The sequence below is a fragment of the Nyctereutes procyonoides genome, unplaced genomic scaffold (assembly GCF_905146905.1).
Source record: "Nyctereutes procyonoides isolate TBG_1078 unplaced genomic scaffold, NYPRO_anot_genome, whole genome shotgun sequence".
In the NCBI taxonomy this organism is placed as follows: domain Eukaryota; kingdom Metazoa; phylum Chordata; class Mammalia; order Carnivora; family Canidae; genus Nyctereutes; species Nyctereutes procyonoides.
Window position 1 is genome coordinate 26368284 of NW_026575052.1, and position 25215 is coordinate 26393498.

Genomic DNA, 25215 nt, shown 5'->3' on the forward strand with positions numbered 1-25215 from the left:
GTGCCTTGGTCCCTCCTGCCTGGCTGACAGCTGCCTCCTTGCCAGCCTCCCTGCTGCCTCCCCTAGCCTGACATCCCCTTCTCCCCACAGGGGCCAGAGTCAGCCTTCAAAACACTAATCAGATTATGTCACCCCTCTGCTCGAAACCCTTCAGGGTTTCCATCACTTTAAGCCCCCCAGGACTGGCTGCTGTCAGCTAGACTGTGAGAGCTGAGACTTGGCAGCCCTCTGCCTACAGGATCCCCATCCAGGCCCGGTTCCTGGGACCTAGTAGATGCTCAGTAAACACTCTATGTAGAGTGAATGAGTGAGCCTCGGCATACTCATCTGGAAAACAGGGCGATGTTAGTACCTGCCCCACAAGACCCAGTGAGGATTAGCAGATCACATGCTCAGCTCCTACCTAGTGCTCATAAACACAGTAGGTTGGATTCGTGTCCCCTCAGGGAACAGCCTGGGGGCAGTGCAGGACTGGTCACCCACTCAGCAGTGAGAGGGTGAAATATTAGTCAAGGAGCTGGACTCATCCACACAGTGACGAGGTCTGTGTGAACTACACATGAGCTGGTGGAAATAAGACCTGACCACAGGAGTCTGGAGGGCTGTGTCATGATGTCTCATGGGCAGATGGGAAAACTGAGGCACAGAGAGCCAGAGAACTTGTTATGGGTGGAGCCCAGAGCCCCCCCTCTACCCCCGAGATGGGTTTCTCAGCACTTGTTCCAGATGAACACCTTGCACTTGGAAGAAAACAGAACTGCTTAAAATAAGCAAATGCCAGTAATTAGCTGTGACAGTGGAAGGGGTACATGAGGCCCTGTCCGTGGTAACTGAGGGAAGTCATGTGCGAGTGAAAGAGTAAATTCTGTCTTGAGGAAAATGACCAAGTCAGACAGAATCTGAGCAACGTGGAGGGTCTGTCCATTCACCAATATATATGCTCATCTTTCTTATTCAACAAGCATACATCAGGTGTCCTCTTGTGTCTCTGTCACTGTGCTGAGGCTCAGGATATACAAGATGAACAAGACTGCAATGAACAAAGGCAAATTTTGGATAAGTTATCAGGAGTGAGCTTCCTAGTGGCCAAAGCAAAGAGGGAGACCTGAGCTATTATAAGCTCCACTGTAGCCAAAATGTTAATCGCAAAAAAAAAAAAAAAAGTTAATCACCCAGGAGAAGCCCAGGTTGTCCTGGCAAAATGAATGTCTTAGATGCCCAGGTCCACATGATCTGTTGCTAATCTGACTTGTGTGGGTCTCATAGATAAAGATTGATCAACGCAGATAATAACTGCAAATTAAACATGCCTACCAGAGACTCAGTTTTCTTCATCCTCCTTTTGTCAAGCTTTTGCTTTCGTTATCCTGCTGTAAGCACAGCTGTCATTCCATCTCTCTGACCCCCACTTCTGTCCCCCTAGACTGCCAGGAACTGCTGCCACCACCACCAACTCCCATGGCCTACATCCCTAGTGGGAGCACCCCGGCAGTGGGGGCAGCCCCCATCGGGTCCCAGTATTGCGTGTGCAAGGTGGAGCTGTCCGTGAGTGGCCAGAACCTGCTGGACCGGGATGTGACCTCCAAGTCTGACCCCTTCTGTGTCCTCTTTACAGAGAACGATGGCAGGTGGATTGAGGTGAGGCCCCTCCATGTGCATCTGGGGTAGGTGGAGGGCCGCTCAGTTGCTGGGGAGGGACTCTCACTGGATCCTAGGACTTCCAGGTTTTGCCCTTGGAGGGAGTTGGAGGATGGGACAGGGGTTACTTAGAAGATTATTGCTTTTAAAATTAAATTTTAAAGGGCACCTGGCTGGCTCAGTCAATAGAACATGTGATTCTTGATCTCAGTGTAGTGAGTTCAAGCACCACATTGGGTGTGGAACCTACTTAAAAAAATACATTTTATTTAAAATGTTTTTAGGGGCACCTGGCTGGCTCAGTCAGAGGAGCATATGGCTCTTGATCTTGGGTTTGTGTGTTCAAGCCCCCTGTGAGATATAGAGATTATTTAAAATTTTAAAAAACTTTAAAAAAATCAATAAAATGTATGTATATTACTACTTAAAATAATGATATTCATATACAAGTTATTATAATTCAGAGATTTATATTTTATATTGCAATATTTTAAATTACTATAATACATAAAAACCTTAGATATTAGTTTTACAAAATGCTTCCATTTTTAAAATAACTTTCCACATTTATTCCTAAGTGAAAGAACAGTCAGTGAAGAGCAAACAGAGAAATGCGGAACTCAGGCTTTGGTCCCAGAGCTGGAGCAAGACGCAGGTCTGTCGCTCCCTGCTGTGTGGCCTTGGGCAGGTGGCTGCCCCTCTCTGAGCCTGTCTCTTCATCTGTGAAATGAAGATATCCTTCCCCTGCCTACCTTGCCCCAGAGCCCCAGTACTGGGGAGGTGGACAGTGCTAAGGACTTCTGAGCTAGAAGACTTCAGCCTGAGGGCTGGGGAGAGATGCAGCTTGAGGAAGGATTTTGAGAAATCCAAACCATTAACATTTTCAAGTTTTAAAAGTTGCTTTGTTTTTGTTTTAAAAGGGGTCTTTGTTCATTGTAGTAAAGTAAGTCTCAAAGAAAATGTACTCTATTGTTTTTGATTACTTTCAATTATAAACAGAGCCAAATCAGATAATACATAGTTTCCATTGAGAAGCTTTGCCAAGAATGTTAAAATTTAGAAAAAACAGACCTAAAGAAAACAGAACAGTGGGACTTACATTCAGGGAGAACCACTGTGGACAGTTTGGAATCTGGCCTTTGAGATAGTTGTATATGCATGTAAAATTTCCAAAATATGTATCTATTTTGAATATTCAGCTGAGCCACAGTGGGCATCCCCAGTGAACATACTGTGGTTTACTAAGTTTCACAGGTGTTGACTCCTTCTTAGGATGCCAAGGAAATGGTGCTGAGGTCATTGACCCATTATACGGAGGGGAAAAGTAGGCCCAGAATGGGTAGGGACTCCCCCATTTCACCCGTGGCAGCGCAGCCAGAAGTGGGAGGTGGAACATGGGGTCAGCCAAGGACTAAAACCAGCTTCTCTGGAGCATCCTGGTCCCCTCAGCCAAGTCTCTGGAGCCCCCACAAACCCTCAGAGAATGGTGTCCTCCCCACTACCCCTCGCCCCCATGCATGGCACCCCCCACCCCGACCTCCCCCGGACAATCTCTCTCTCACCCAGGCTGGCCACCCTCACTAAAAATAGCCCAGGGCCAAGACCTCTTTCATCTCTGCTGTTCCAGCCCTTGGAAATAGACTGGGTGGGAGGAAAAATCAACATAGCCCAGGCCCCAAAATAGACCATCACCCAGACTCGCGGTTTGGGGCCTCAACGTAGAGAGGCCAGGAGGCAGGGTTCTTGTCCCAGCCACACCGCTGACCCACACTACAAGGCCCTGACTTTACCCAGGCCTTGGTTTCCCCAGTAGGTGGGGGATGTTGGGCTGTACAATGCCCAGATGCAAGCATCTGCCCCTATTTACCCCTCTTTATTTCCATCCTGTTTCTTAGTGACCACATGAAATAGAGTTTGGAAAAAGAGTTCTTCCAAGATAAAAAGGATAAAAACCTCTGGTAGTCAAATCCCTTCATTCTACAAAACTGGAAACTGAGGCCTTGATGGATAAAGGGATTTACCTTCTGTCACTTACATAGGTAGAGACATGGCTCGACCTCTTCCCCTGGCACCTGGTATGAAGCCAGGGCCAAAGAGTTCAGAGTGTCAGTGCTAGTAGACCTGGGTTCAAATCTTGACACTGCCCCTCTAGCTGTCAATCTTGGGCAAGTCCCTTACCCTCTCTGTGCCTCCATGTCCTCATCTGTGAGCTGGGAGTCCTAGCTGCCTCAGCCACCCGGGTAACTGGCCATGAGTGCCTGGCACAGAGTAGGGGTGCAACAAGTTAGCAGAATGATTTTGGGCAGACCGAGAAGGCCTGAACCGGCCACCTGACTCTGGCTCCTGTTTCCCTGCCCCTCTGCTAGTATGACAGGACAGAAACTGCTGTCAACAACCTCAACCCTGCATTCTCCAAGAAGTTCGTCCTTGATTACCACTTTGAGGAGGTGCAGAAGCTCAAGTTCGCCTTGTTTGACCAGGACAAGTCCAGCACACAGCTCGATGAGCACGATTTCCTGGGCCAGTTCTCCTGCAGCCTGGGCACGGTGAGCCTGGCCCCTCCAGGGGGACAAGGGCAAGGCAATTCCCACCCCTGATACCACCTGCTGCTCCAAAGGACAGGGCAGTCCCTCCCTTGGAGCCAGTCTCTCCTGCTGCCTCCTGTCCCTAGCCCCATTTTCTCCGCTGGTTTCCAAGGTAGCATGGAAAATGCAGATCGCCTTGGGGGCAAGCAGGTACAAAAGCCAGTGAGTAGCCCAGTGGTTTGGGGCCAAACTCAAGAGTTCCCATCAGAAAGCACTGAACGCAGTGCCAGCAGGCTGTGGCCACACGGGACTAGGGACCCCACGTAGCCAGAACTTCCGATTGTTAGAAGTAATCAGACGTGGTCTTGACTTCCTGGGGTATGAGCATCCATCTGACCAGCAACCCAGGTGCCCACGGGAGTCCGTTTTTCTGTCTGGCTTACTGGGTAAACTTGAGCAACTTCCTTTCTCTACGTGGGCGACACTTCCCCATTCAGCCTGGTCCTTGGTGAGCGTCTGGAGTCGGGAGGTTGCAGGGCTGGGAGCCCCTCACACAAGTTCCAACCATCCTCATGGCCCTTATGGCCAAGTGCCCGCCCCTTCGGGACCTCGGCCCAGTCCCCCAACCCCTATTTCACTCTGGGCTAATGATGACCACCTTGCCACGAGTGATGGTGGGGGAATCGTGCACGCTGAAGTGGCCCGGGCCTTCCAGAAGAAGGGATGGAACCCGCAAGGGGCAGCAGCTGTGAGGGAAGCGGGGTGTGTCCCCGGGGTTCCTACCCAGGAGTCCACGCCCGCCAGGGGTAACGGGAGAGCGCCGCGGGGTGCGCCGCAGCCCTGACCCCGGCGCCCCGCCGCCGCCCCTCGCCTGGGGGAGGTTGCGCAGGGGGCCGGGGTGGGGGTCCCTGGCCTAGAGCCGAGGCTGGAGGAGCGGCACGTGCGCCCAACCCCAGCCCGGCCGCCTCCGCACCTGCTGTCCCCGCGCCCTTTGGCGCCCCCAGTGGCCGCACCCGTAGAACAGACGTCGAAGGCCACGGCTCACCGAGCAGGTGGTGACCCGCCCAGTGGGCTGGGGCGGAAGGCCGCGCAGACCCGCGCAAGCACTGGCACCCCCTTCCCCCGCGCAAGAGGCCCACGGAGAGCGTGGGGATGGGGTGTACAGAGGTGGCGGAGGGCAGCTTTGCCGCGTGTTCGCTCTCCCTGGCTGGATGGCGTTGAGGCTGAGCGCTGCCCGAATGGATTCCCTATTCGGAGCATGAACATGAAATAGGAGTTCGGATTTGCTCTTCTCCATCAGGGATCACACCCTGCGGAGGAGGGGGGGGGGCTGTAGATGCCTTTAGGGGAGGCAGTGAGCGGGCCTGGCTCGCTGCAGGTGCCTCCGAAGGGGATCCTTGCCAGAGCCTTTGCTGGGGGGTACCCGGGTCGCCGGGAGTGGGGCTGCAGGGATTCGACCCCAGCTGTGAGCCCTCCAGCAAGTGTCCTGACGCCCCTGGGCGTCAGTCTCCTCGGCTGCCCAGTGCAGTAAGCCACCTTGCTGGCCCCCTCCCCATGTGACCGTCACTCAGGGGGAGGTGTAGACGGTGGCCGCAGGAAGCCAGCCACGTGCTCTGAGTGGTGCCCGTTGAGCATCTTTCCTCCCCACCAACCCTTAGCAGCGCCATTCTCTTCTCTCCCGCCCCCCCTACCCAGATCGTCTCCAGCAAGAAGATCACTCGGCCTCTGCTGCTGATGAATGACAAGCCTGCAGGGAAGGGCTTGATTACGGTACCAGCCCCCTCCCTGCGCACCGCACCCCTCCGCCTCTGCCCGCTGCCCTCCCCCATCAATGGGCTGCTTCCCTGGCAGATAATCACCAGCTTTGTTTGGAGTAAAAAGGCCCAACTTACAACTTAGCAACAGGTCTCTTAGCAACGGGCTCCTGGCTTTACATATGATGCATTGAGGGCCGCCAAGCTGGTAGTAGGGGGCTTGCCAGAGGCCCCTGTGGCCTCCTACTCCGGGGGCAGAGGGGTGCCCCCATTCGTTCCGAAGGCCTCCCAGCACGCCCTCCCCTCCCAGGCCTCCCAGCACGCCCTCTCCTCCCGCCCGGCCTGCCCTCCCTAGGGGGGCTCGGAGAAGCGCCTTGCGGGTCTGTGTGTGTTGCTGCAGCGCGCAGTGATCCCAGCATTGCGCAATGATCCCAGTGATGCGCATTGATCCCAGCGATGCGCACTGATCCCAGCCTTACGCAGGCCCTTTGCGCAGACCAGTCCTGGGTACTCAGTCTCCTGGAAGGGAGTGAAACCTGTTTTACACGTAAGGGACCTGGAGCCCAGAGACAAAGCACACTGGGGCAGTTAGGCTAATGAGGTTCCCTCCTGACTGTCCCCCTTCAGAGCCAGTATGACAGCTGAGGAACTGGCCAGCTGGAGGGAGGAGGGCCGAAGCTATATGTGCTCATTTATAGTCACACCCCTGCTCTGGAGCCTCCCTGCCTCCCCACTGCCTGTGGAGTTTACATTCAAGGCTGTGAGGAACCCCTCCTTGCTTTCCTTCAAGTACATACTATGGGCTCCATGCAAACTGAATTCTTAGCATCCCACTGCTCCTGCCACCTGGAATATTCTCTCCCAACCCCTCCCCCCACTTCTTGGGGTTCAGAACCTTGCCATCTATATACCTTCACTAGCCAGCTCCCCTCCATCTGGAAACCAACCCAGCAGTTCCCTCTGCACCCTGCCCCCCCCTCCCCCAGCCTGGTACACTGTTTCCCCTAGCATTGCGGTGGTGTGGCTCCAGACCTCAGCTCCTTCCTCTGTGGAATGAGGGCAGTAATAGGATCTCCCTTGCGAGGTTGTTGAGCAAGTCTGATGGAGGAAAGGAAGGGGAGCCTAGTGTCCAATCTAGCCTATGTGTGGTTCTGGAAGGTCCAGTAGCTTGTGGGTGAGGCTGTCCAATAGGCGTGAGGTAAGAGGAACCCAGCCCACATATGTTGCTGTTGGCCTGAGGGCTTTCCCTGCCCCTCTGTGAGGAGAGGAGAGAGAGAGAGGCCCAGAGAGGGCAAGGGTAGCCCCAGGGTCACTCAGCTGGTCCATCACTGGCTGGGATGGTCCATAAAGGCCATGGCTGAGAGGAAAGGCATGGAGGGACAGATGACAAGGCAGCAGAGGGAGCTCAGGTGACTCCTGCCCCTGCCCCGGGCTTCAGTTTCCCTAGCTACACAGTAAGGTTCCTGGAATGCCCAGTGTCTTGGCGTTTTGAGGTAGCTATGCTCCCCTGGGCTCAAGACCACCCCCATCTGGGGTTCCTCAAATGGCTTCCCCATCATGAGGAGTGCTGATTCCCCTTATTCAGATAGTTTACTTTGGTAGAAACGAAGGTTTTGAGATGAGAGCCACAGGCAGGGTCGTGTGGTACTACCCCTCCTCTCCTTTCCCCTTCCCAGCCCTGGAGAGCTGACTCCTGAGTACCTGTGTTCACTCTGTCTGGCAGGATGCTGGGGGGTAGGGAGGGAGGGGGTCAGATGGGAGGTCCCGACCCTCACATTCCTCTGGCCTCACAGATTGCTGCCCAGGAGCTGTCCGATAACCAGGTCATCACACTGAGTCTGGCGGGCAGGAAGCTGGACAAGAAGGTAAGGCAGCCGAGAAGGGGGTTCTCCATCAGGGAGCAGTATCCCTCCCCCAGCCCAGGCTCGTGGGGCCTACTCCTGCTGCTTCTGGCCATTACCTTCATCACGCCCCATCCAGGAAGCAGTCCATAGCTCAGGCCACACCAAATTAGGACCTCTTTACCACTGAAGTAGTGAGTTTACCATTATTTAGAGGTGTTCACGACGTAACTGGAAACCCCCTCCTGGGGGCTCCCTATTTCACTCAGTGTCGATGCTAGAATCATTATAGTAACCTACAGGGCCCCACTGGATGTGTCCACAATGCTCCCTCACCTCACTCCCACTACTCTTCCCACCATCATTCTGCCTCAGCCAAATCAGCCTCTTTGTTGTCGCAGGATTGCACCAAGCATCCTCCTGCCTCGAGACCTTTGCACTTGCTGTTCCCTCTGCCTGGGATGTTTTTTTCCCTGAATATTACCTGACACTTGTTTTAAAATGGATTTTTAAAGGATATCATATCCCTTCTGTGACATGCTCAGATAGTTTCAGTTTCTCAGATTCCCACAAAAATAAATTAAAATCACATCCTGCTGCAGGAACTATCACCCTTTGAAGTCCTGCCGCATCTAAGTTATAATGCCTGCAGGCTCCAGGTCTCAGGGTCTCTGAGCACAGGCTTTGGTAAACCCAGGATGAGGTGGTTTCTCCTGGGGGAGCTGGTTGGCCCCAGGGGGCTGGCTCTGCTCGCAGCTCCCACTCCTGAGGCTGGATTGGGGAAGGCAGCTGGGTCCCCCCGCCCCACCACCTCTCGTCTGAATATGGCAGAGTTGTACCTTCCTCACACACATCCTCTTGCTTCCTCCAGGACCTCTTTGGAAAGTCAGACCCATTTCTTGAGTTCTATAAACCAGGAGACGATGGCAAGTGGATGCTGGTTCACAGGACTGAGGTGGGTGCACAGGGCGCTGGGAGTCTCTAAGTCCATGGGTCTGTAGTCCGGCTACCCCCATGTGTCAGGACGGGCTGTAAGGTCACAGCCACGCAGTGAACAGGCAAAGCCATGATGGTGCCTCAAGGCGCCGTCCCTCCCTGCCATGGGGATGCTCCCTTCCCTCCCAGAGGTGTGGCCGTGGGCCTCTGTACCTGCCACCCACAAACCTGCAGGACTGGCCCAACGCCAGAGCACTGCTGCCCTGGACCTGCCCTCACCCGTGGCTCTCGCTGTGCTGCAGGTGATCAAGTACACGCTGGACCCTGTGTGGAAACCGTTCACTGTGCCATTGGTGTCCCTGTGTGATGGGGACATGGAAAAGCCCATCCAGGTGAGGGGGCTCGGGGGCCCTGCACCCCACCCTGCCAGCTCCAGCCTCCTTGCTTACCCACGGCTTTCTGGGGACGCCTTGGCAAAGCTCTTCCTTATTAAGATGGAAAAAGCAAACCTATGTAAAGGGAGAGGCGGGGACCTGGGCTCTCGTCTCACATGTCTGACCCCCTGAGCCATCTGGGCAGCTGTCTCCGTGAGCCCTTCTCTGAAACAGGAACAGAATGACTACCCGGTTCTTCCCAGAGGCCTGGGGTGCTGCCACCGAGGACAGCGAGTATGCAAGCACCTTGGAAGTGACCAAGTGTCACTGTGATGAGGACATTGGTTACTGGTCTCTACAAACCCTCAGTCCTCAGGGACCGTGTCTGATGCAGATGGGGGAGAGGAGATCAGTGAGGCCGGGGCAGAGATCCCTGAATGGGGTAGTAGGAAACCCGAATTCCAGTTCTGGGTCTCCTACTGCTGCTGTGAGACTTTGGGCAAGTGCTTCCCTCTTGAGCCTTAGTTTACCCATCAGTGGAATGGGTATGGTAATTCTTGCCTTCTTCCGAGAAGTGGCAGCTCAATTAGAGGGCATGGAAAGCTGGGATTTTTTTGTGCCTATCTCAAGGAAGGTAACAATGTAGGGAAATGAAAGGCATGTCCAGAGTTGCCCTGTGGAACATCCCTAGGGAAGGCCCCTGGCCATGGCCCACGAAGGCAAGTGGGCCACAGCCCCAAACAGATGAGGAGCTGAGTGACAGGTGTGTGGGGAGTCAAGCTTCCTGCTCCAGAGTGTACAGCCTCCATTGCTGGGGTGTCCCTTTTCCCAGCAATCAGGGAAGGCTTCCTGCAGGAGGCAGTTCAGGAGCTAACAGCATCATCCCAGCAAGGCAGATGCTGGGGATCAGGGGGAGGCACCAGCAAAAAGAAGATGTGGGATTTGCTCAGGCAACTGAGAGGGCCTGAGAGCACCTCCTTGGGAGCTGCCCTGAGGTGACCTCACCGGACCCACCCCAGGTCATGTGTTACGACTATGACAATGACGGGGGCCATGACTTCATCGGCGAGTTCCAGACTTCGGTGTCGCAGATGTGTGAGGCTCGTGATGGTGTCCCGGTGAGATGGGCCCTGTGCATGTGACCCTGAAAGCTCAGCAGTGGACGAGTGGGGGACACAGGCTTAGGACTGGGCAGACTGGGGCCCAGATCCCACCTCTCTGGCTCTGTGGCCCTAATTAAACAAGACTTCTGATTCCTCTGAGCCTATTTCCCCATCTGCCCAGTCGGGCAGAGGAAGAGAGTGGGAGTCACATGAGATGATACTGGGGAAGAGCCTAGCACATGGTGAGCACTCAAGAGCTGTCCATTTAACTCAGCTCAAGAAGCCGGGCCCTGGGTGATGGTTCCGGGTATAGGAGTGGACATGATGTAGATGAGTCATCGTCTGGGGTGGGGGGCAGATGCAGGTCCTCCTACGTCAGGCAAGCACAGCTTGGTGTGAGCTTGAAGTCACAGGAACCTTTTCTGGGTGTGGACATCCAGGAAGGCTTCCTGGAAGAGGCATGCTGCCCTCCAGTCAGCACTATGGATCCTGGGGTCTAGGGGAGGGTCGGCCCCCATGGAAGGCCCGGGCTGAGCTTATCTTTCTCTTCTCATGTTGTCCAGCTGGAGTTTGAGTGCATCAACCCCAAGAAGCAAAGGAAGAAGAAGAACTATAAAAACTCAGGCATCATTATCCTGTGCTCCTGCAAGGTGAGCCAGCACGGTAGGCCCGGGCAGGGGCCTGGTTGGGGGTCACGCAGGGAGCTGTCACCACCGAAGGGATGGACAGAGCACTGGGTTTGGAGCCAGCAAGGCCTGGGTTCAAATCCTGGTTCTGCCATGTCCTGGCTTTGGGATCTTCTGAGCTTGACCTCTCTGGGCCTCGGTCTCCTCATCTGTAGAATGGGGATGTTCACAAGGTAAACCATGTGGCGGGTTCATCTCAGATCACATTCCTGGGATGGAAGGAGCTCTGGGAGGGCACAAGATGACCTTCCAGGGCCTCTCCTTGGGGAAAGGAACCTGCTTCCCATGCTGGCGGCTTGCCCGTCACATGTCCAGCACCCCGGGGGCAGACGGACACCCAGCAGGAGCCCTGCAACATCACTGAGGTGACTCCCGTGGTACAGCTGAGGCCTCTGAGTCCCGGAAAGGGAGTGAGGGTCACACGAGCAATGGCCAGGGCCGCCCTGGGTATCCGGCATCCCGTTGTCTGCTGGAATCGGGCAGGATGTTAAGGCAACAAGAGCCCTGGCCGCCGGGCCTGAAGGTGCCCAGTGAGTCCTGGCACCCTCCCTCTGCCTCTGCGTCCTGGCCTGGAGGCCCTGCTGTCTGGCTGGGCTTCTGTGACTGCTCGTTTAGTGTGGGACAGCGCAGAAGTGCTGGGTGAAAGCTAAGCCGTCAGGTGGCAGCATCTTAGTGTGCAGTCCTTGAAAGTTTCTGGAACTTCTGTCAGTCCCCTGCAGGATTTTTGCCACCTGCCTCACTTATTCCTTTTTTGTGATCAGCCCTTCTTTCCCCCATCCTTGGTTTTTTTCTCTTAGGTACGTTTATTATGAAAGGAAACCCCCTTATAACTCCACCAAACTGGAAGGCCAGTACCCTTGGCCCAAAGGAGCAGAGACCATCACAACAAACGTGGGGTTTTAGCAGCTTTATTAATGTATAGCGGAAGCCCTTGAGCTGGCCGCCTCTGCTTGGAGTGCAGGGCCAGGGCTGGAGCGGGCCTAGGGACTGAACAGCAACACTGAGACTGTCTCTGCCATGTCGTTGGTGGATACAACTGACGCCAGGCCCTGGGACCTGCTGGGAGACAGTGCATGCACGCGCGTGTGCGTGTGTGAGACCCACTGGACTGTTGCTCTGAGTGCTTTGTTACAGAGAGAGTGGGGCTTGGTCATAATCAGACTGGGGCTTTCCTTGGCCTCCTTGACTCGACTAAGGTTTCAGGGCCTAGAGCAATCAGTTCCCCAGAGGTCATTCCTGGGGACTGTGGGCAGGTAGAGGGCCAGCCATCCGGCGCAGGGCAGGCACCCACCGACTCCGCTGACTCCTTCCAGATAAACCGGGACTACTCCTTCCTTGACTACATCCTGGGAGGTTGCCAGCTCATGTTCACGGTAAGGCTCTCCCCGCCGCCCTGCCACCCACCCCGGCAAGGATCCTCCCTAGGGGCCCGGGCCACTACTGCAGTACAAGGGGTTCGGGACCAACTTCGGGAAGGGCTCCTCTGTGTCTGGCCCAGGGGAGAGGGCACAGGGTGCTGAGCCTCGTCGGGGCGTGGCTGCCTGCCCCCAGCAGATTGCTGGCTACAGCTCTGCAGAAAGCCAGATTCCCCCCTGCTGGTCAGACGGCCCTCCTGTCTCCTCTGCTGCCATCCTGTTTGCTCACTCAGTTCCATCCACAAGGGTGCTCACTGTCCTTCCAGGATTCCAAGCTCCTTTGCATCTGCTTTGTCTGGAATGCACCTTCTGGAAACTTCTCATGGCTGCTGCCCTGCCATCCTTCGGGCCATGGCATAGAGGTCTCCTCAGGGAGACCTCCCCTGGTGCCTCCTGTTTCTCCTTATCACTTCTCCTACTTTGCGATCTTCAGGACACTTGCCACTCTGAAATTATTTAAATATCTTTCTCTTGTCCCTGTTTGTCTTCTGGGTGCAGAAGACTGTGAGTGCCCCAAGTATGAGGACTTGTTTCTGTGCCAACCTCAGCCAAACACTCAGTGCCTGGCACATAGTGGGTGTTCAATAAATGAATTGTCCCTCTGCCTGTGGCCTGGAGTGTGTGCCCCACAGACTTGTCCCATTCATCTGGTCTTATGCGTCCTCACCTGAAGGGGACCTCCGGCCCGGGGGGAAAACCTGCTGGGGTCCCATGCTCTGCCCACCTCCCTGCCTTGCCTCACCACTCTCTGCCACGACCTCTAGATCCCATGGGACTGGAGGTCCTCTGTAGGACTATATGGAGTCAGGAGACTGGCCTTGTTGATGTCTAACCGCACTGGTCATCATGACCTCCTCACTCTGAGAGACTGAGCTCTCCTATTCCTCGTGTGTATGCATATTCAACAATGGATACTGAGCACCTCCTCTGTGCCAGACTCACCCCACGAAGACTAGTTTCCAAGGTGGTCATCTCTCTCCCTAGATCCCTGAGAGAGAGCAGATCTCCCCTGTGGAGCACCTTCTCTGGTGCTCTGTGCCTCACCCTAGACCTGGCTCCGTGGGCCTGTGTCTTGCCTACAGTGAGCACCCACTCTGGGCAGATAGGCACGGCATACCAGGCAGCCCCAGATCCCAGGGCCTCTTGGGGATCTGAGGGACAATAGGGAAGTGGCTTGGGGTGGGATAAGGTGTCTGGAAAGGATTCATTGGAGCAGCAACATCTGAATTGGGCCTGAATGATAGAGGAGCATTAGATAGGGAGAAAAGATTGCCTGGCTCTTTAGGTAGAGGCAACCTCATGACAAAGACCTAGACATTGGGGATCCCTGGGTGGCTCAGCAGTTTGGCACCTGCCTCCAGCCCAGGGCGTGGTCCTGGAGTCCTGGGATTGAGTCCCACATCAGGCTTCCTGCATAGAGCCTGCTTCTCCCCTGTCTGTGTCTCTGCCTCTCTCTCTCTCTCTCTCTGTGTCTCTCATGAATAAATAAATAAAATCTTAAAAAAAAAAAGACCTAGAAATGGAGACAGATGAGTGTGTAGGTTTGACAACGAGGGGGACAAAGAAATTTGCAAGTTGACTTTGTATCACATCTGGGCAATAGATTTTATGCTCAGGCAGTAGGGAGCCACAGATGGCATTAGAGGCAAAGGAGTGACACAGTCAGTTTCCAGGTTTCAGACCATCTTATGGAAGCATGGGTTGGCATGGGGAGATGAGTGGCTTCCCATGTCCCATCAGTCTCTTTGTTCCCTGAGGAGGAGATCGGGAGCTGGAGTCTCTGGCCAACTGGGTGGCCTTTTTTCCCCCCACTCTACAGGTTGGGATAGACTTCACAGCTTCCAATGGGAATCCCCTCGACCCTTCCTCTTTGCACTATATCAACCCTATGGGCACCAACGAATATCTGTCGGCCATCTGGGCTGTCGGGCAGATCATTCAGGACTATGACAGGTAAGCTTGGGGAGGGACTCTAGAGGTCAGTTCCAGCTCCATCCAACTGGGAAGCTCACCTTGTCAGAGCTGAAAGAAGGGTCCCAAAGATTCTCAAACCGGGAATGGCCAACACATGGTATACATACCTTATTGCCCCTTCCAACACCTGTGGCAGGCATTGCTAGTCAACTGCTGACCTCTTCCCTACTGAACCCTGGATCCACACTGGAATCCTTCTTCACGATACACCAAGTAGCCAGTAAGAAAAGGAATCAAGATAGAAAATGAAACTTGTTTACCTTTGTTGCAGCTTTCCCTTTTAGAGCTGGAAAAACGTAGGTGTGGGATGGAGGTAGAGAATGTATCCAAAGTCACACAGATCAGGGGCCTAGTACCCAGCCATTCTGATTCCTGGGCCAAACACCTAGTGACCTAATAATCTCACTCCTGCTGGGAATTTGGAAGGAGCATCCAGCAGGTGTGGGCCCTCTTCCCATGACCATGCTTCCTGGAGATCTTTGGGTTAAGGCGGGGTCAGTGGAAAGTCAGTGAAGGAAGGCTGTGTAGGGGGTGTGGCCTTGAAGGATCAGAAGTCACTTGAAGGTTATGGTGTTATAGCCACAGGTGGTGTTCATTGGGACCTCCGGGCCAAAGGGTGAAATGGCCAGGAGGCCAAGCCACAGGAAACAGGGGTAGGAAGGTACAGGTGCCAGAGACTTGGCAGGAGCAGCAGCAGGGTCCGGAATCCTGTGCACACTTGGCCTCCCTAGGAGAGGCTGCCTGAGACCAGGGTCTGACTTCCAGGGCTAAATGGGTGGTTGTGATCTCCAGCCACGTTAAGAAAAGTGTGGCACATAGAGCAAGGGAGGTGAAAGTCCCCATCTGCACAGGTGGGTGGAGGAGCCTGCTGTTGCCACTCTGGAGTCCTCTGTATCCAGCTTCCCACTCAGTCCCTTTACTGAGCCTTCTCGTGGATATTCAGACTTAGCAAGGAAGACCCTAGTGAGTGCTGGGCACCTGCCCCAGTCCGACTCCTCCGATACCCTTCCCCATCTCAGTGAGAGGCACCACCTCTCACCCAAAACCCTGCACTTTATCCTTCTCTCATTTCCCCTGTTCTTTCAGCAAATCCTTTCAAAACAGTCTTGAGTCTGGCCCTTTCTCCCACCGCCACTGTTACCAGCCTGTAAACCACCATCCCCTCCTATCCAGATCACTTCAGTAGCTCCTCACTGGTCTCTCTGCGTTTGTCCTAGCAGCTGGCAGTGTGTCTTCCACACAACAGCCAGGGGATTTCTCAATATATATACACCTCCAGTGAATGAACAGTGAGACACGATCCCCATCCTTAGGGAGTTCACCCTCGAGGAGGAAGACTGGGAAAAGTCACTGGAGTTCTGAGAGGCCAGTTTACCTGTAACGCAGGAGCTACAAGAGTACCAAAGAGAAGGATTCTTAGGTCTCAGGGAAAATCCACAGAGAGAAGGAGCCGTTTGAATTGGGCCTTAGAGGATGAGTAGGAGTTTGCCACTGCTGGGGACAGGAAGTTCAAGGGGAGGCACAACATGATTGAAATTGCAGCAGGAGGGTGCCCTGTGTTTGGGGCACAGCTAGTGGTCCGTGGCCAGGGCTGGGGCAGTGGGGCTTGAGGGAGGCCCAGTGGAAGCAGATGAGAGTAGTAGGCTCTAGAGCTGGGTGATGAAGGGTCTTGAAGCTATGCCAGGGTTCTCAGGAGAATTTTTCCCAGCCATAAAAGGAAGGTTGAGAGACAGATAGTACCTTTCCATAATGACTGTGGTTTAGCGAGTGCCCAAGGTCCCAGTTTGGGAAGGATCTAGAAGATGCACCCAGGCCCACTGGTTAGAAGTGCTATGATTGATTAGCCATGTCTGCCACAGATGTAGATGGGGGTCAAACCTCACTGCCAGGTGCTCAGAGGTGGTGTGAGCTCAGTACCTCATTCACACAGAGCTCTTTCTAGAGGTGCTGAGCTTTTTCCTTCTGTTCTTGGAGGTGTGTGAGGCAGGGTGGGCCCAGCCCTGGGTGGGGGCTGGGAGGGGTGAGGATGGACCGGTGAGGCCTCTGTCCCTCTCATGGTGGTTTTCTTCTCCTTTCTCTGATTAGTGATAAGATGTTTCCAGCTCTGGGCTTTGGGGCCCAGTTACCCCCAGACTGGAAGGTGAGTGGAGCTGGATTCTTTCCTTTTGGTCAAGATGGGATTTGTGTGTTATATGGCCTCTCTTGGGTCTACTTTGGAAGGGGCTTGGGGCCCAGCCTCCCTGCCTTCTCTGCATTTACCCCAAACCCACACTCATTTCTCAGCCTGAACCTCACGTAGGCACTGGGGCCAGAAAAATGAGCGGGACAGTTATGGTCTCTGTCCCCTGGTACTCAAGTCAGGTGGGGAGGACAAGTAGGATGCCAGATTTGGCAAACAAAAATCCAGGACACCCAGGGAAGCTTGAATTGCAGATAAACACATTTCTGGAGTATGTCCTAAATATTATACTGGGACATATGTATACTAAAATGTTATCTGTTGTTTCCCTGGACTTCAGATGTAATGGGGCATCCTGTATTCTGTCTGGCAACCCCAAAGATGGGCAGGGTCATCATTGCTGATATGGGGCAGCATGGGCCTGGGAGGAGCCCAGAGGAGGGCCCCAGTACGGCCTGGCGGTAGCAAGGAAGACTTCCTGGAGGAGGCAAGGTCTAAGTCAGGATAGGAAGGGAAAGGAGGCGTTTGCTGAGTGACTGGAAGTGGTAATGGGGCAGAGAGGGTGTTCAGAGCAGAGAACCTGTGCAAAGCCTGGGAGGAGGAGGGACAGAGCGAGGTGGAGCAACAGAAAAGGTGGGCATGTGGCCTCTCTAGGAATGATGGAGAGAGACAGAGCTAGCCAGGAAGCCAGCCATATAAGGCCTCAGATGCACGTTAAACAGCAATGGGCAGCCACTGCAGGGTCCACATGGGGTGTTATAAGCCGTTTGGCATTTTGAAGGCCCACTCTGGCTGCTGAGTGAGGGACTGGCTGGGTGCCGATGGGCAGGATGGAGAGATGATGAGAAGGAATGAGGTCCATTTTATGGGTGAAAAAACAGAGGCTCAGGTGAGTTGCCCAAGGCCATGTTTACATCAGGGAGCCCTGGATTCCAGCTGGGCAAATGGACTCTTAAGTTTATTCTCTGAATCTGCTGCCTCTCCAGTGAGAAGCCTGGGGATGTTGTGGACACAGAGGGCTCAGTTTGTGCCCCTTCTTGTCTGCCCTGCTGTGCCACGTGCTGTTGCCAGAGTGAGCATTTTCCTCCCATCCTCTCTGGGTGGTGGTGTTGGGGGGGTATGATCTTCACCTCGAATTTTAGGGAGAGGCTCTGTGGCCTGCTAGCCATCGAGGGGTGGGGGCAGGATCCTGCAGGACCAAAGCTGGGCCTCCGGGCAGACAGTGATGCTGCAGGGGGCGGGGCAGGCTGGCACGGCCAGGCCCAGCTTGAGCCCGTTGCTAGGACACTGGCCAGCTTGAAAGAACCCTGGCTGAATGAGATGTTTTCTCACTCAAAAGCCTCCTTGGAAATGTCACAGGGCAACTCTGGGGAGGCTTGGGCTTGCCAGGCTGGAGTGCCCGGTAGTGATGCCAGAGCCAGGCTGTGCGAGGGCAGATGGTACATCCCACCTCTCCTGTCAGGCCTGGCGCCTCCCAGCCCCTTATCTCCCTTCCATTCTGACTTACCTCACTCCTGCCACTTGAACCTTCTTTCATTCATTCCCGCCTCAGGGCCTTTGCACATGGCCTTCCCCTGGCCTGTTGCTCCTTTTCACTTTTTTCCCCCACTATAGAGGTCAAGAGGTCATTCCCTCTGGGAGGCCTTCCCTGAGGGAGCTCATATGGGGCCCCACCTCCCGTCCCAGGCACTGTCCTCACAGAACTTATGGTCACCTCTGTATGTGTGGGTTTGCTGGTTTGTTGCCTCCCTCCAGAGCTTAACAGTCCAGGAGGGCCCCAGCTCCTGGCACACACTAGATGTGCACTACTTGTTTGCTGACAGAGTGAATTTGGGGCTTAGCAGCCTGAGGAGACAGAAATGCTGGTTCTGAGGATGAGAAACTGGAAGGAACATACGACTCAGCTGCTTGCCCTTGGGACCTTCATTCCACCCTAGTGCTGGGCTGGGTGCACCCAAAGAAGACCCCTGCCCTGGACAGTGGCTGAGGGACTTAGAAAGCTTTTCCCTGAGATGGCATGAAGCCTTGTTCATTTATAATGAGCCAGAGTTCATCAGATGAGGCAGGAGGAAGGGCCCATGCAAAGGTCTGGGGTGGGAGAGAGCATAGACTCCCCACTGTACAGATGGGGTAACTGAAACTTGGAGAGGACAGTCCCTCTGGGATCCCTGCAGCTCTCTTTTTCATGCTCTGCCCCCGCCAGGGCCCCAGGGAGCAGTGTCTTAGTAACCCACTGCCCAGGGGTCAGGCTAGGTGGACACAGCACTGATTATCAGAAGGCAGCAGGGAGTCCCAGGGCAAAGACTGTGGCCAGCAGGTCCCCAGGGGCCCCTAATCTGGCTTAGGGCCTCCAGGAAACTTGTCCTATTAACTGGCATTTCCTAGGCCAACCAGGGTGGTGAGTGTGGGAGGGGACTGGGCTGCTAGAACGGCATGCACTTGTCTCCCAGATCTGGTCCTGGCTCTCTGCTGTGGCTCACTCATGTCACCTGGGCATTCCCTGACCTCTTCTGAGCCTCTTTCCACCTGTGAAGTGGAGCTGCTGGAGTAGGTGACCCGAGAGGACCTCTGGGCTGGATGGGTGACCTTTACAGCCCCATCCACTTGGACCACCAGGCCCTCCCACAAAGGAAGTGAGGGGAGGGAGTGAGGAATGAAGAGGTTGGTGGCCCAGAAAGCAGAATATTCCTCCATTCTTATCAGGAAGGGGTTTTCCCCCTTGGTCTCTAAAATCTCCTAAAATCTGATTTTTGCAGGAAGTCATTGGCCCAGGGAGGCCTGTTTCCTTGGCAACCATTTTGCTTTCTCAACCCCTCTGTATAAGCCCCCCCCCCTTAATCTCTATAGAGGCTCATGGAGTTGCCATGGCAATGAGGACCTCCAGCCCCCCAGCTGGAGCCTAGACTTGGGACAGGGTGAAGAGAGCCCCAGGCAGGGAGAGGACCCCAGAGGGACAGCAGAGGACTGGCTCTATGCCAGCCCTTAGGGCGGAGGGAGCAAAGAACAGTAAAGCTGTTCTCTCCCCTGAACAGGGAAGGCTCTTCTTAGGCCACCTGCCCCCCACATAGGGCCTTGCTGGGGTGAATTGCCCAAGCTGAGTCTCACCCCTCTTGGCCCAGGAAGGCTCAGCAAGGCCAGGACTCCAACTCCCTCTCAAGACTTGAGGGACTCAGGTCTTAGGCCTGTTCTTCTTATGGTGTTGGCACCCAGTTTCCCCTCTCTGGGCCTCAGTTTGTTTACTTGTTGAATGGGCACATTAGACTTGCTGGGGCCTTCCAGCACTCACGTTGTCGTGTCTCAGAGCTAAAGAGTCTGTCTGGGAGTGTCTGTGCTCAGACAAAAGCTCTCGCCTGGCAGATATGTCCCTAGATCTCTTTGTCTTCCTAATTTAAAACCTGTGGGAGAGTGTTAGTAGATGGAGGAGGGTCAGTAAATATCCTCCAGCCTGAGAAGGTGCTTTCAGACCAAAAAACTCATGGAGCAAGCCACTCCATACCGTTTACACAGTTCACTTCAGGGTAACTTACTGTGGTGGGCTCTCCAGGCAGCATACAGCCATTCCCCATCCAGGCAGGATGACCAGCCACAACACCACGCAGGGGGCATGGTGGTGAGCTCACAGGGTAGTTCTCTAGGGCGGCACCCTCTGTGTGCTCACCATCCCTACTGGTTAGCTGAAGTAGGGCCTCAGAACAGGCCCGGCTGCATTCCCAATGGGCATACATTAACCTCCATGGGGCCTAGAACACATAGCCCCCAGGGAGGTCATTGTGCAGGCACAAACACAATGGGAGTCGTTGTCAGCACTCCTATGGAGAGGAACACCTTCTGAGGTTAGTGGGTTCAGGGAAGGGGGCTCAGGAGGCAGCCTGACCTCAGTTCTGGTCCCAACTTTGTCCTTGGGTAAATGTAAAACGCTGGGAACATTCTAGACCACTCTGTGTCTCCATTTCATCATCGGGAAATGGGGTAGTAAGAGGCCTTTCCCCACTGAGTCATTGCCAGGAGTGAGGTGATGCCTGCAAAGCTCTGAATGTGGTGTGTGGCATGCAGGAGGGAAAGGGGCTCAGTGGGGATTTTGGCTCAGACCGCAGTGGGAGGGAGAGTGGGGACACCCCCATCTGAGCTCTGACCCCCTAAGGCCGCAGGTTCTGCAGCCACCACACTCCTGCTGCAGCCCTGAACCGTGTCTGGTTATTATTCCTCTGTGCTCCCGGGTCCGGGAGGGCCGCTGGATGATCCACAGGGCTGGGATCTAGGTCTGGAGGCAGAGAAACAGAATGAGTCCCTAGGGGACCAGCACTAGCCTTCTCTGCCCTCCCCTCCACCCTGCCCTCTGGCCCCATGATGGTTCCTGATCTCCACCCAGTCCAGCCGAGCAGGTTGTCCGCTAACCCCCAGTTTGGCTCACTGGCATAACATGGGCTCCTCTGCTGGCACTCGTGCTAACTATGAAGTTAGGGAAAGCACTTGGGGCCCAAAAAAGTGGAACCTCAGTGATAGCATGTGACAAAAGGGCAGTCCACTTGGACTCCCCCCAGGGCTCTCTCTGTCCCAATCCTGGACTCTCTTAGTGGGGCAAGGAGGCTAGGCAGCCATCATGCCCCAGAAGATATTGGGGCGATGTGCACCTAATTACAAAGTGAGAGTAGTCAGGCAGGCATCTCTGCAGGCATCAGGCAGGTGGCTCCGCCCCAGCAGTGGAGGTGAAAGCAAAGCAGGTGGGGGGGGGGCGGCAATCAATAGCCTTGGCCTGGGATGGGGCCTGGGCCCAGGTTTGGGGCCAGAAGCCTACCAGCCCAGCATTTTCTCTACATTTCAGGTCTCCCATGAGTTTGCCATCAACTTCAACCCCACAAATCCCTTCTGCTCAGGTGAGTGCCAAGCCTAACTGTATCTACCCTGGGTGGAGGGAGGGGCAGAGTAAAGGTTTTGTCTCCCACCATCCCCTCCCCCTTATGCTTGCTCATGACAGGTAGGGAAGAGCTGGAGGTTGGAGTCAGGTGAGCCTGGATTCAGCACCAGCTGCTGCCCTTTCCTGGCTGTGTGACCTTGGAGGGATCACTGCACCTCTCTGGGCCTTTGCCTTGTCACCTAACCCAGGGAGTGTGATACCTGCTTAGCTCATCTCACTGGGTTGGCTAGGTGAGAATTAAGGGAAGTGTGGACAGGAAGCCCTGTGTAGAACAGGAGGAGGTAAGGGCAGCAAATTATATACTTGTCTCTCACCTCCCACCTGCCCTTGCCGGGAGGGCCCAGCCCTGCCCCACCCTGCTCCTCTTGTCTTCCACAAGGAGCCTTGGCACCCAAGGACTGAGGGTTGCCAGTGAGGGTTGGGGGAGAAAGGGGCAGGCAGTGAGTGCGGCACCTGTGCTTACTCCTGCCCCTTCGGCCTCAGAGGATTTCTGAGACCCCTGAATCAGTTAAGAAACTATTGGAGGAGGAAGGAGGCTCCAGATGGATATGGAAGAGGGTGGACCCTGCCATCGTGAGACCCCAGCCTAGGATTTGGCTTGGATATAGCATCTGCCTTCCCTGGGGATTCCCAAAGCTGGGTCTGGTTTGTACTTAGAAGGGAAATGCATCAAGTCACTGACTTGGGAATGATGCTGTGACTCAGAAGCCATGGGCATCTGTTGGCTAGAAACAGCCCTGTACTACTCCTGGGCTCTCTAGTTTGGAGCAGGTCTCTAGACACTGTGTCTGAAATCAGGGTAACCAACCTCCTCTCCAGCCAGAGGCCTCCTGGATAGGACCACAGGGCTGTGGGATATTCTTAGGCTCATAATGATGGCCATTTACAGAGCACCTACTGTGTGCAGGGGCTGTGCAAGCATCTCCGTTCCCCCACTGAGGAACCCTCAGCAAAAGCCATAGCATGTCCAGAATGGGCCTCAAGATGCCTGGCTGCCAAGTCCCTTCTCTGGGAAGAGCCCGTTGGGCCCTCTCCTGCCAACCGCCCAAGAGTGAAGATGATCAATCCTACTGACAAGGAAACAGGCTCAGAAAGATTAAACAGCTTGCCTCAGGTCCCACAGCTGAAAAGTAGCAAAGGTGGGATTCAAACTCAGGTCTGCCTGGCTCCATATTCAGGGCCCTTTGCTTTATGCCATCTTGGCCCTGCCCTCTGGGAGCTTCCGGTCTCATGGGACCCACACTGGCCACTGTAGTAGTATTGGGGGTCAGCGGGAATAGAGGTAGGTCTGCAGATGGGATGAGGGTGGGTGAAGGGTCAGCGGGCACCAGGCTGATGTAGTCCTGTCCCCGAGGCAGGTGTGGACGGCATCGCCCAGGCGTACTCGGCTTGTCTGCCCCACATCCGCTTCTATGGGCCCACCAACTTCTCTCCCATCGTCAACCACGTGGCCCGGTTTGCGGCCCAGGCCACACAGCAGCAGACGGCCACGGTGAGTAGGCCCCCACCAGTGTGAATGTGCAGGAGACGGCTGGGCCCTCCTTGGGGCCAGACTGAGTCCGTCCCTACTCCACCCACCCCCTTGGGGCTGGTGAGCTGGGTAATTCTGCCTTCCCTGCCTCAGTTTACCCACAGATATGGTAAGGGGATTGGACCAAGCTCAACTTGATGGGTCCTGGCTCTCTGGAGCACAGACATTACAAAGACACAGTGATTCCATTCATGCGTAATAGGAAATTATGCTGTGATCACTGGGACGCACCCCACTGGGCAAGGGTATTCCTTATTCCCAGGGTACATGGAAACCAAGAGACAGTGGTCCCTGTAGCCCTAGAGCTGACCCTCTGGGCCACTGTCTGGCCCTGGCCCAGTGCCCGGCGAGAGGCCCTGGCTACTGTGTGGCATCTGTACCAGGGTCCTCTCTCTACCCTCTAGCTCCAGGCCTAATGTCAAGGTTGGGGTCCCCAGGGGTCACCTTGTCCACTTCCCCCACTTGACTGAGCACATGAGTTGCGAGGTTGTCTCCCCCTGCCCTAAGAATGGTGCCATGAGCAGCCCTTCCCAGGCCATGTCCCCAGTCCCACTCGTCAGCGTCAAGCCAAGGCTGGAGTAACTGGATTTGCAGAACCTGGGCTGCCACCAGGGAGACCTAGATCTGCCTCCTGCCTGGCCCTTCCCCCAGGAGGCCTTCATAAGCCTCTCCCCTCTCTGGGCTTCCCTCTGGGAAATGAAGAGCCACTGCATGTGCTAAAGTCCCTTCTAGACTGTCCCTTTCGTTCTACCTCCAAAAGGTCATCTCGACTTGTCCCTCTCATTGCCAAGGGCACTGGCTTCTGTCACTAGATACACTCTCACACTGTGGTTCCTATAAGCCCCTCTCTGCCTGGGGTCCTTTTAAGGGCACATGCCTGAGCCTGCCACTCCCTAGGCCCTCCCTCCCTCCCTCCCCTCCTACCCACCTTCCCCCATCTTCCTCCCCTAATGATCCTACCACCAACCTTGTTCCTGCCTCTCAAACACATAAGCTTGTTCCCCTCACAGAGCCTTTGCCCAGCTGACTCTGCCTGGCTGGTTCCACCCATTCCTTGGTGTCCCCTCAGATGCCACCAGCCCACCCCTCTGAGGTTAATCTCCCCCTTTCTGTTTGTTCTCATCTGGACTCTGAGGATGGCAGCAGCCATCCATTGTGTGTCTCCCTATGACTCTCAGCCCCATTGGCCGGGCCACTGTCCCGTGTTTGCCATCATCTGGCCTGTGACAGATGCTCAGCATGCCTGGAGATGGATAAATCTGTCGGCCCTGCCGTGGACTGTGTGCTGTGCAAGGCTCAGGAGGCAGGAGGAGGTGACTCAGCCAGGGCCTCCCCCACAGGGAAAGGGACCTAGTCCCACTGGGACCACCAGAGGAGTGAGACACTGACCTCGTTACTAGGGAGGCAGAGAGGTTGGCTTCTGGGAGTGGTGGCAAACACGGAGGAGGTAGAGGTTAAGAGAAGAAAAGAGGACACCAGGGCTGGCCTGGGACAGGGTGGGGGTGGCAGGACAGCAGGACATGGTCTAGTTGTTTGGGAGGCAGAAAGAGGCTCTTAGGCTGCCAGGGTTTGAATCCTGTCCCCACCCCTTCCTCACTGTGACTTGGGTAAATCGTGTAACTTCACTGAGCCCCCATTCCCTTGTTTATATGATTGGAATACTCATAAGACCTACTTTGAGGAGATAGTGTTCAGGTTAGACAAGATCGGGTAATGCTGCACCGAGAGAGAACTAGAGAGGATGGGGAAGGACGGCAGAGTGGCCTGCAGAGGCCCGGGAAGGCAGGAAGGAGGTCTGCATGTAAGAGTTGGGGGAGAACAGGTGTCTCCCAGGCTCCTCTGCCTCTAGGGGCAGGATCTGCTCTAGTGCCAGCCCTGCCCGGCCACTGGGACTGAGGGCGTGAAACAAGCCCCCCTTCTGCCCTGGACCTATTTCCTTTATGAAATGGGAGAAGGGAAGCCCCCCCACCCAGGGTGCTGTGAGGATCTGGGGCAACCTGAATGGGACAGCAACCAGGGAAAGGCACAGGAGGGGCTACTCTTTAATTCCTGGGGAGCGGGTGCAGGGTGAGAACTGCTTGGGGGTCAGTTGAGAGGCAGGCCCCGGACTTGCACCATCAGGATGCCTGTGGTCGATCAGCCAGGCCATTATCCCGCCCTGCCTATTTTCCGCCTGAGCCAGCTTTGAAAGGGATGGGAAACAAAGGCCTGCATTCTTGTTTAAAAGGAAGAAACACGGTGTGGTAGCAGGAATGAAGCCAGTGTCCTTGCCAGGCAGAGCCAGGGTAGGACAGGGCAGGAGCTATGGTGTGGGGAGGAAGGTGCCTGTGCCCACTAGGTGTGC

The 25215-nt window shown here is 55.0% G+C and overlaps 1 protein-coding gene across 3 annotated transcripts in view; it reads left to right on the forward strand.

Moving 5' to 3' along the window:
* CPNE2 (copine 2) overlaps positions 1–25215 on the forward strand; it is a 45668-nt gene that overhangs the window by 13667 nt on the left and 6786 nt on the right. Inside the window, exons 2-14 of one of the 3 annotated variants that reach the window (XM_055331832.1) lie at positions 1424–1638; positions 4005–4184; positions 5859–5933; positions 7711–7782; positions 8630–8713; positions 8997–9086; positions 10088–10186; positions 10735–10821; positions 12171–12230; positions 14092–14225; positions 16332–16386; positions 21248–21299; positions 22699–22832. In XM_055331832.1, coding sequence (XP_055187807.1) covers positions 1459–1638; positions 4005–4184; positions 5859–5933; positions 7711–7782; positions 8630–8713; positions 8997–9086; positions 10088–10186; positions 10735–10821; positions 12171–12230; positions 14092–14225; positions 16332–16386; positions 21248–21299; positions 22699–22832 — 1302 coding nt within the window. In that variant the 5' untranslated portion in view covers positions 1424–1458. The remainder of the gene's footprint in view (positions 1–1423; positions 1639–4004; positions 4185–5858; positions 5934–7710; positions 7783–8629; positions 8714–8996; positions 9087–10087; positions 10187–10734; positions 10822–12170; positions 12231–14091; positions 14226–16331; positions 16387–21247; positions 21300–22698; positions 22833–25215) is intronic. The other 2 variants (XR_008665271.1, XM_055331833.1) reach the window with 2 other exon arrangements.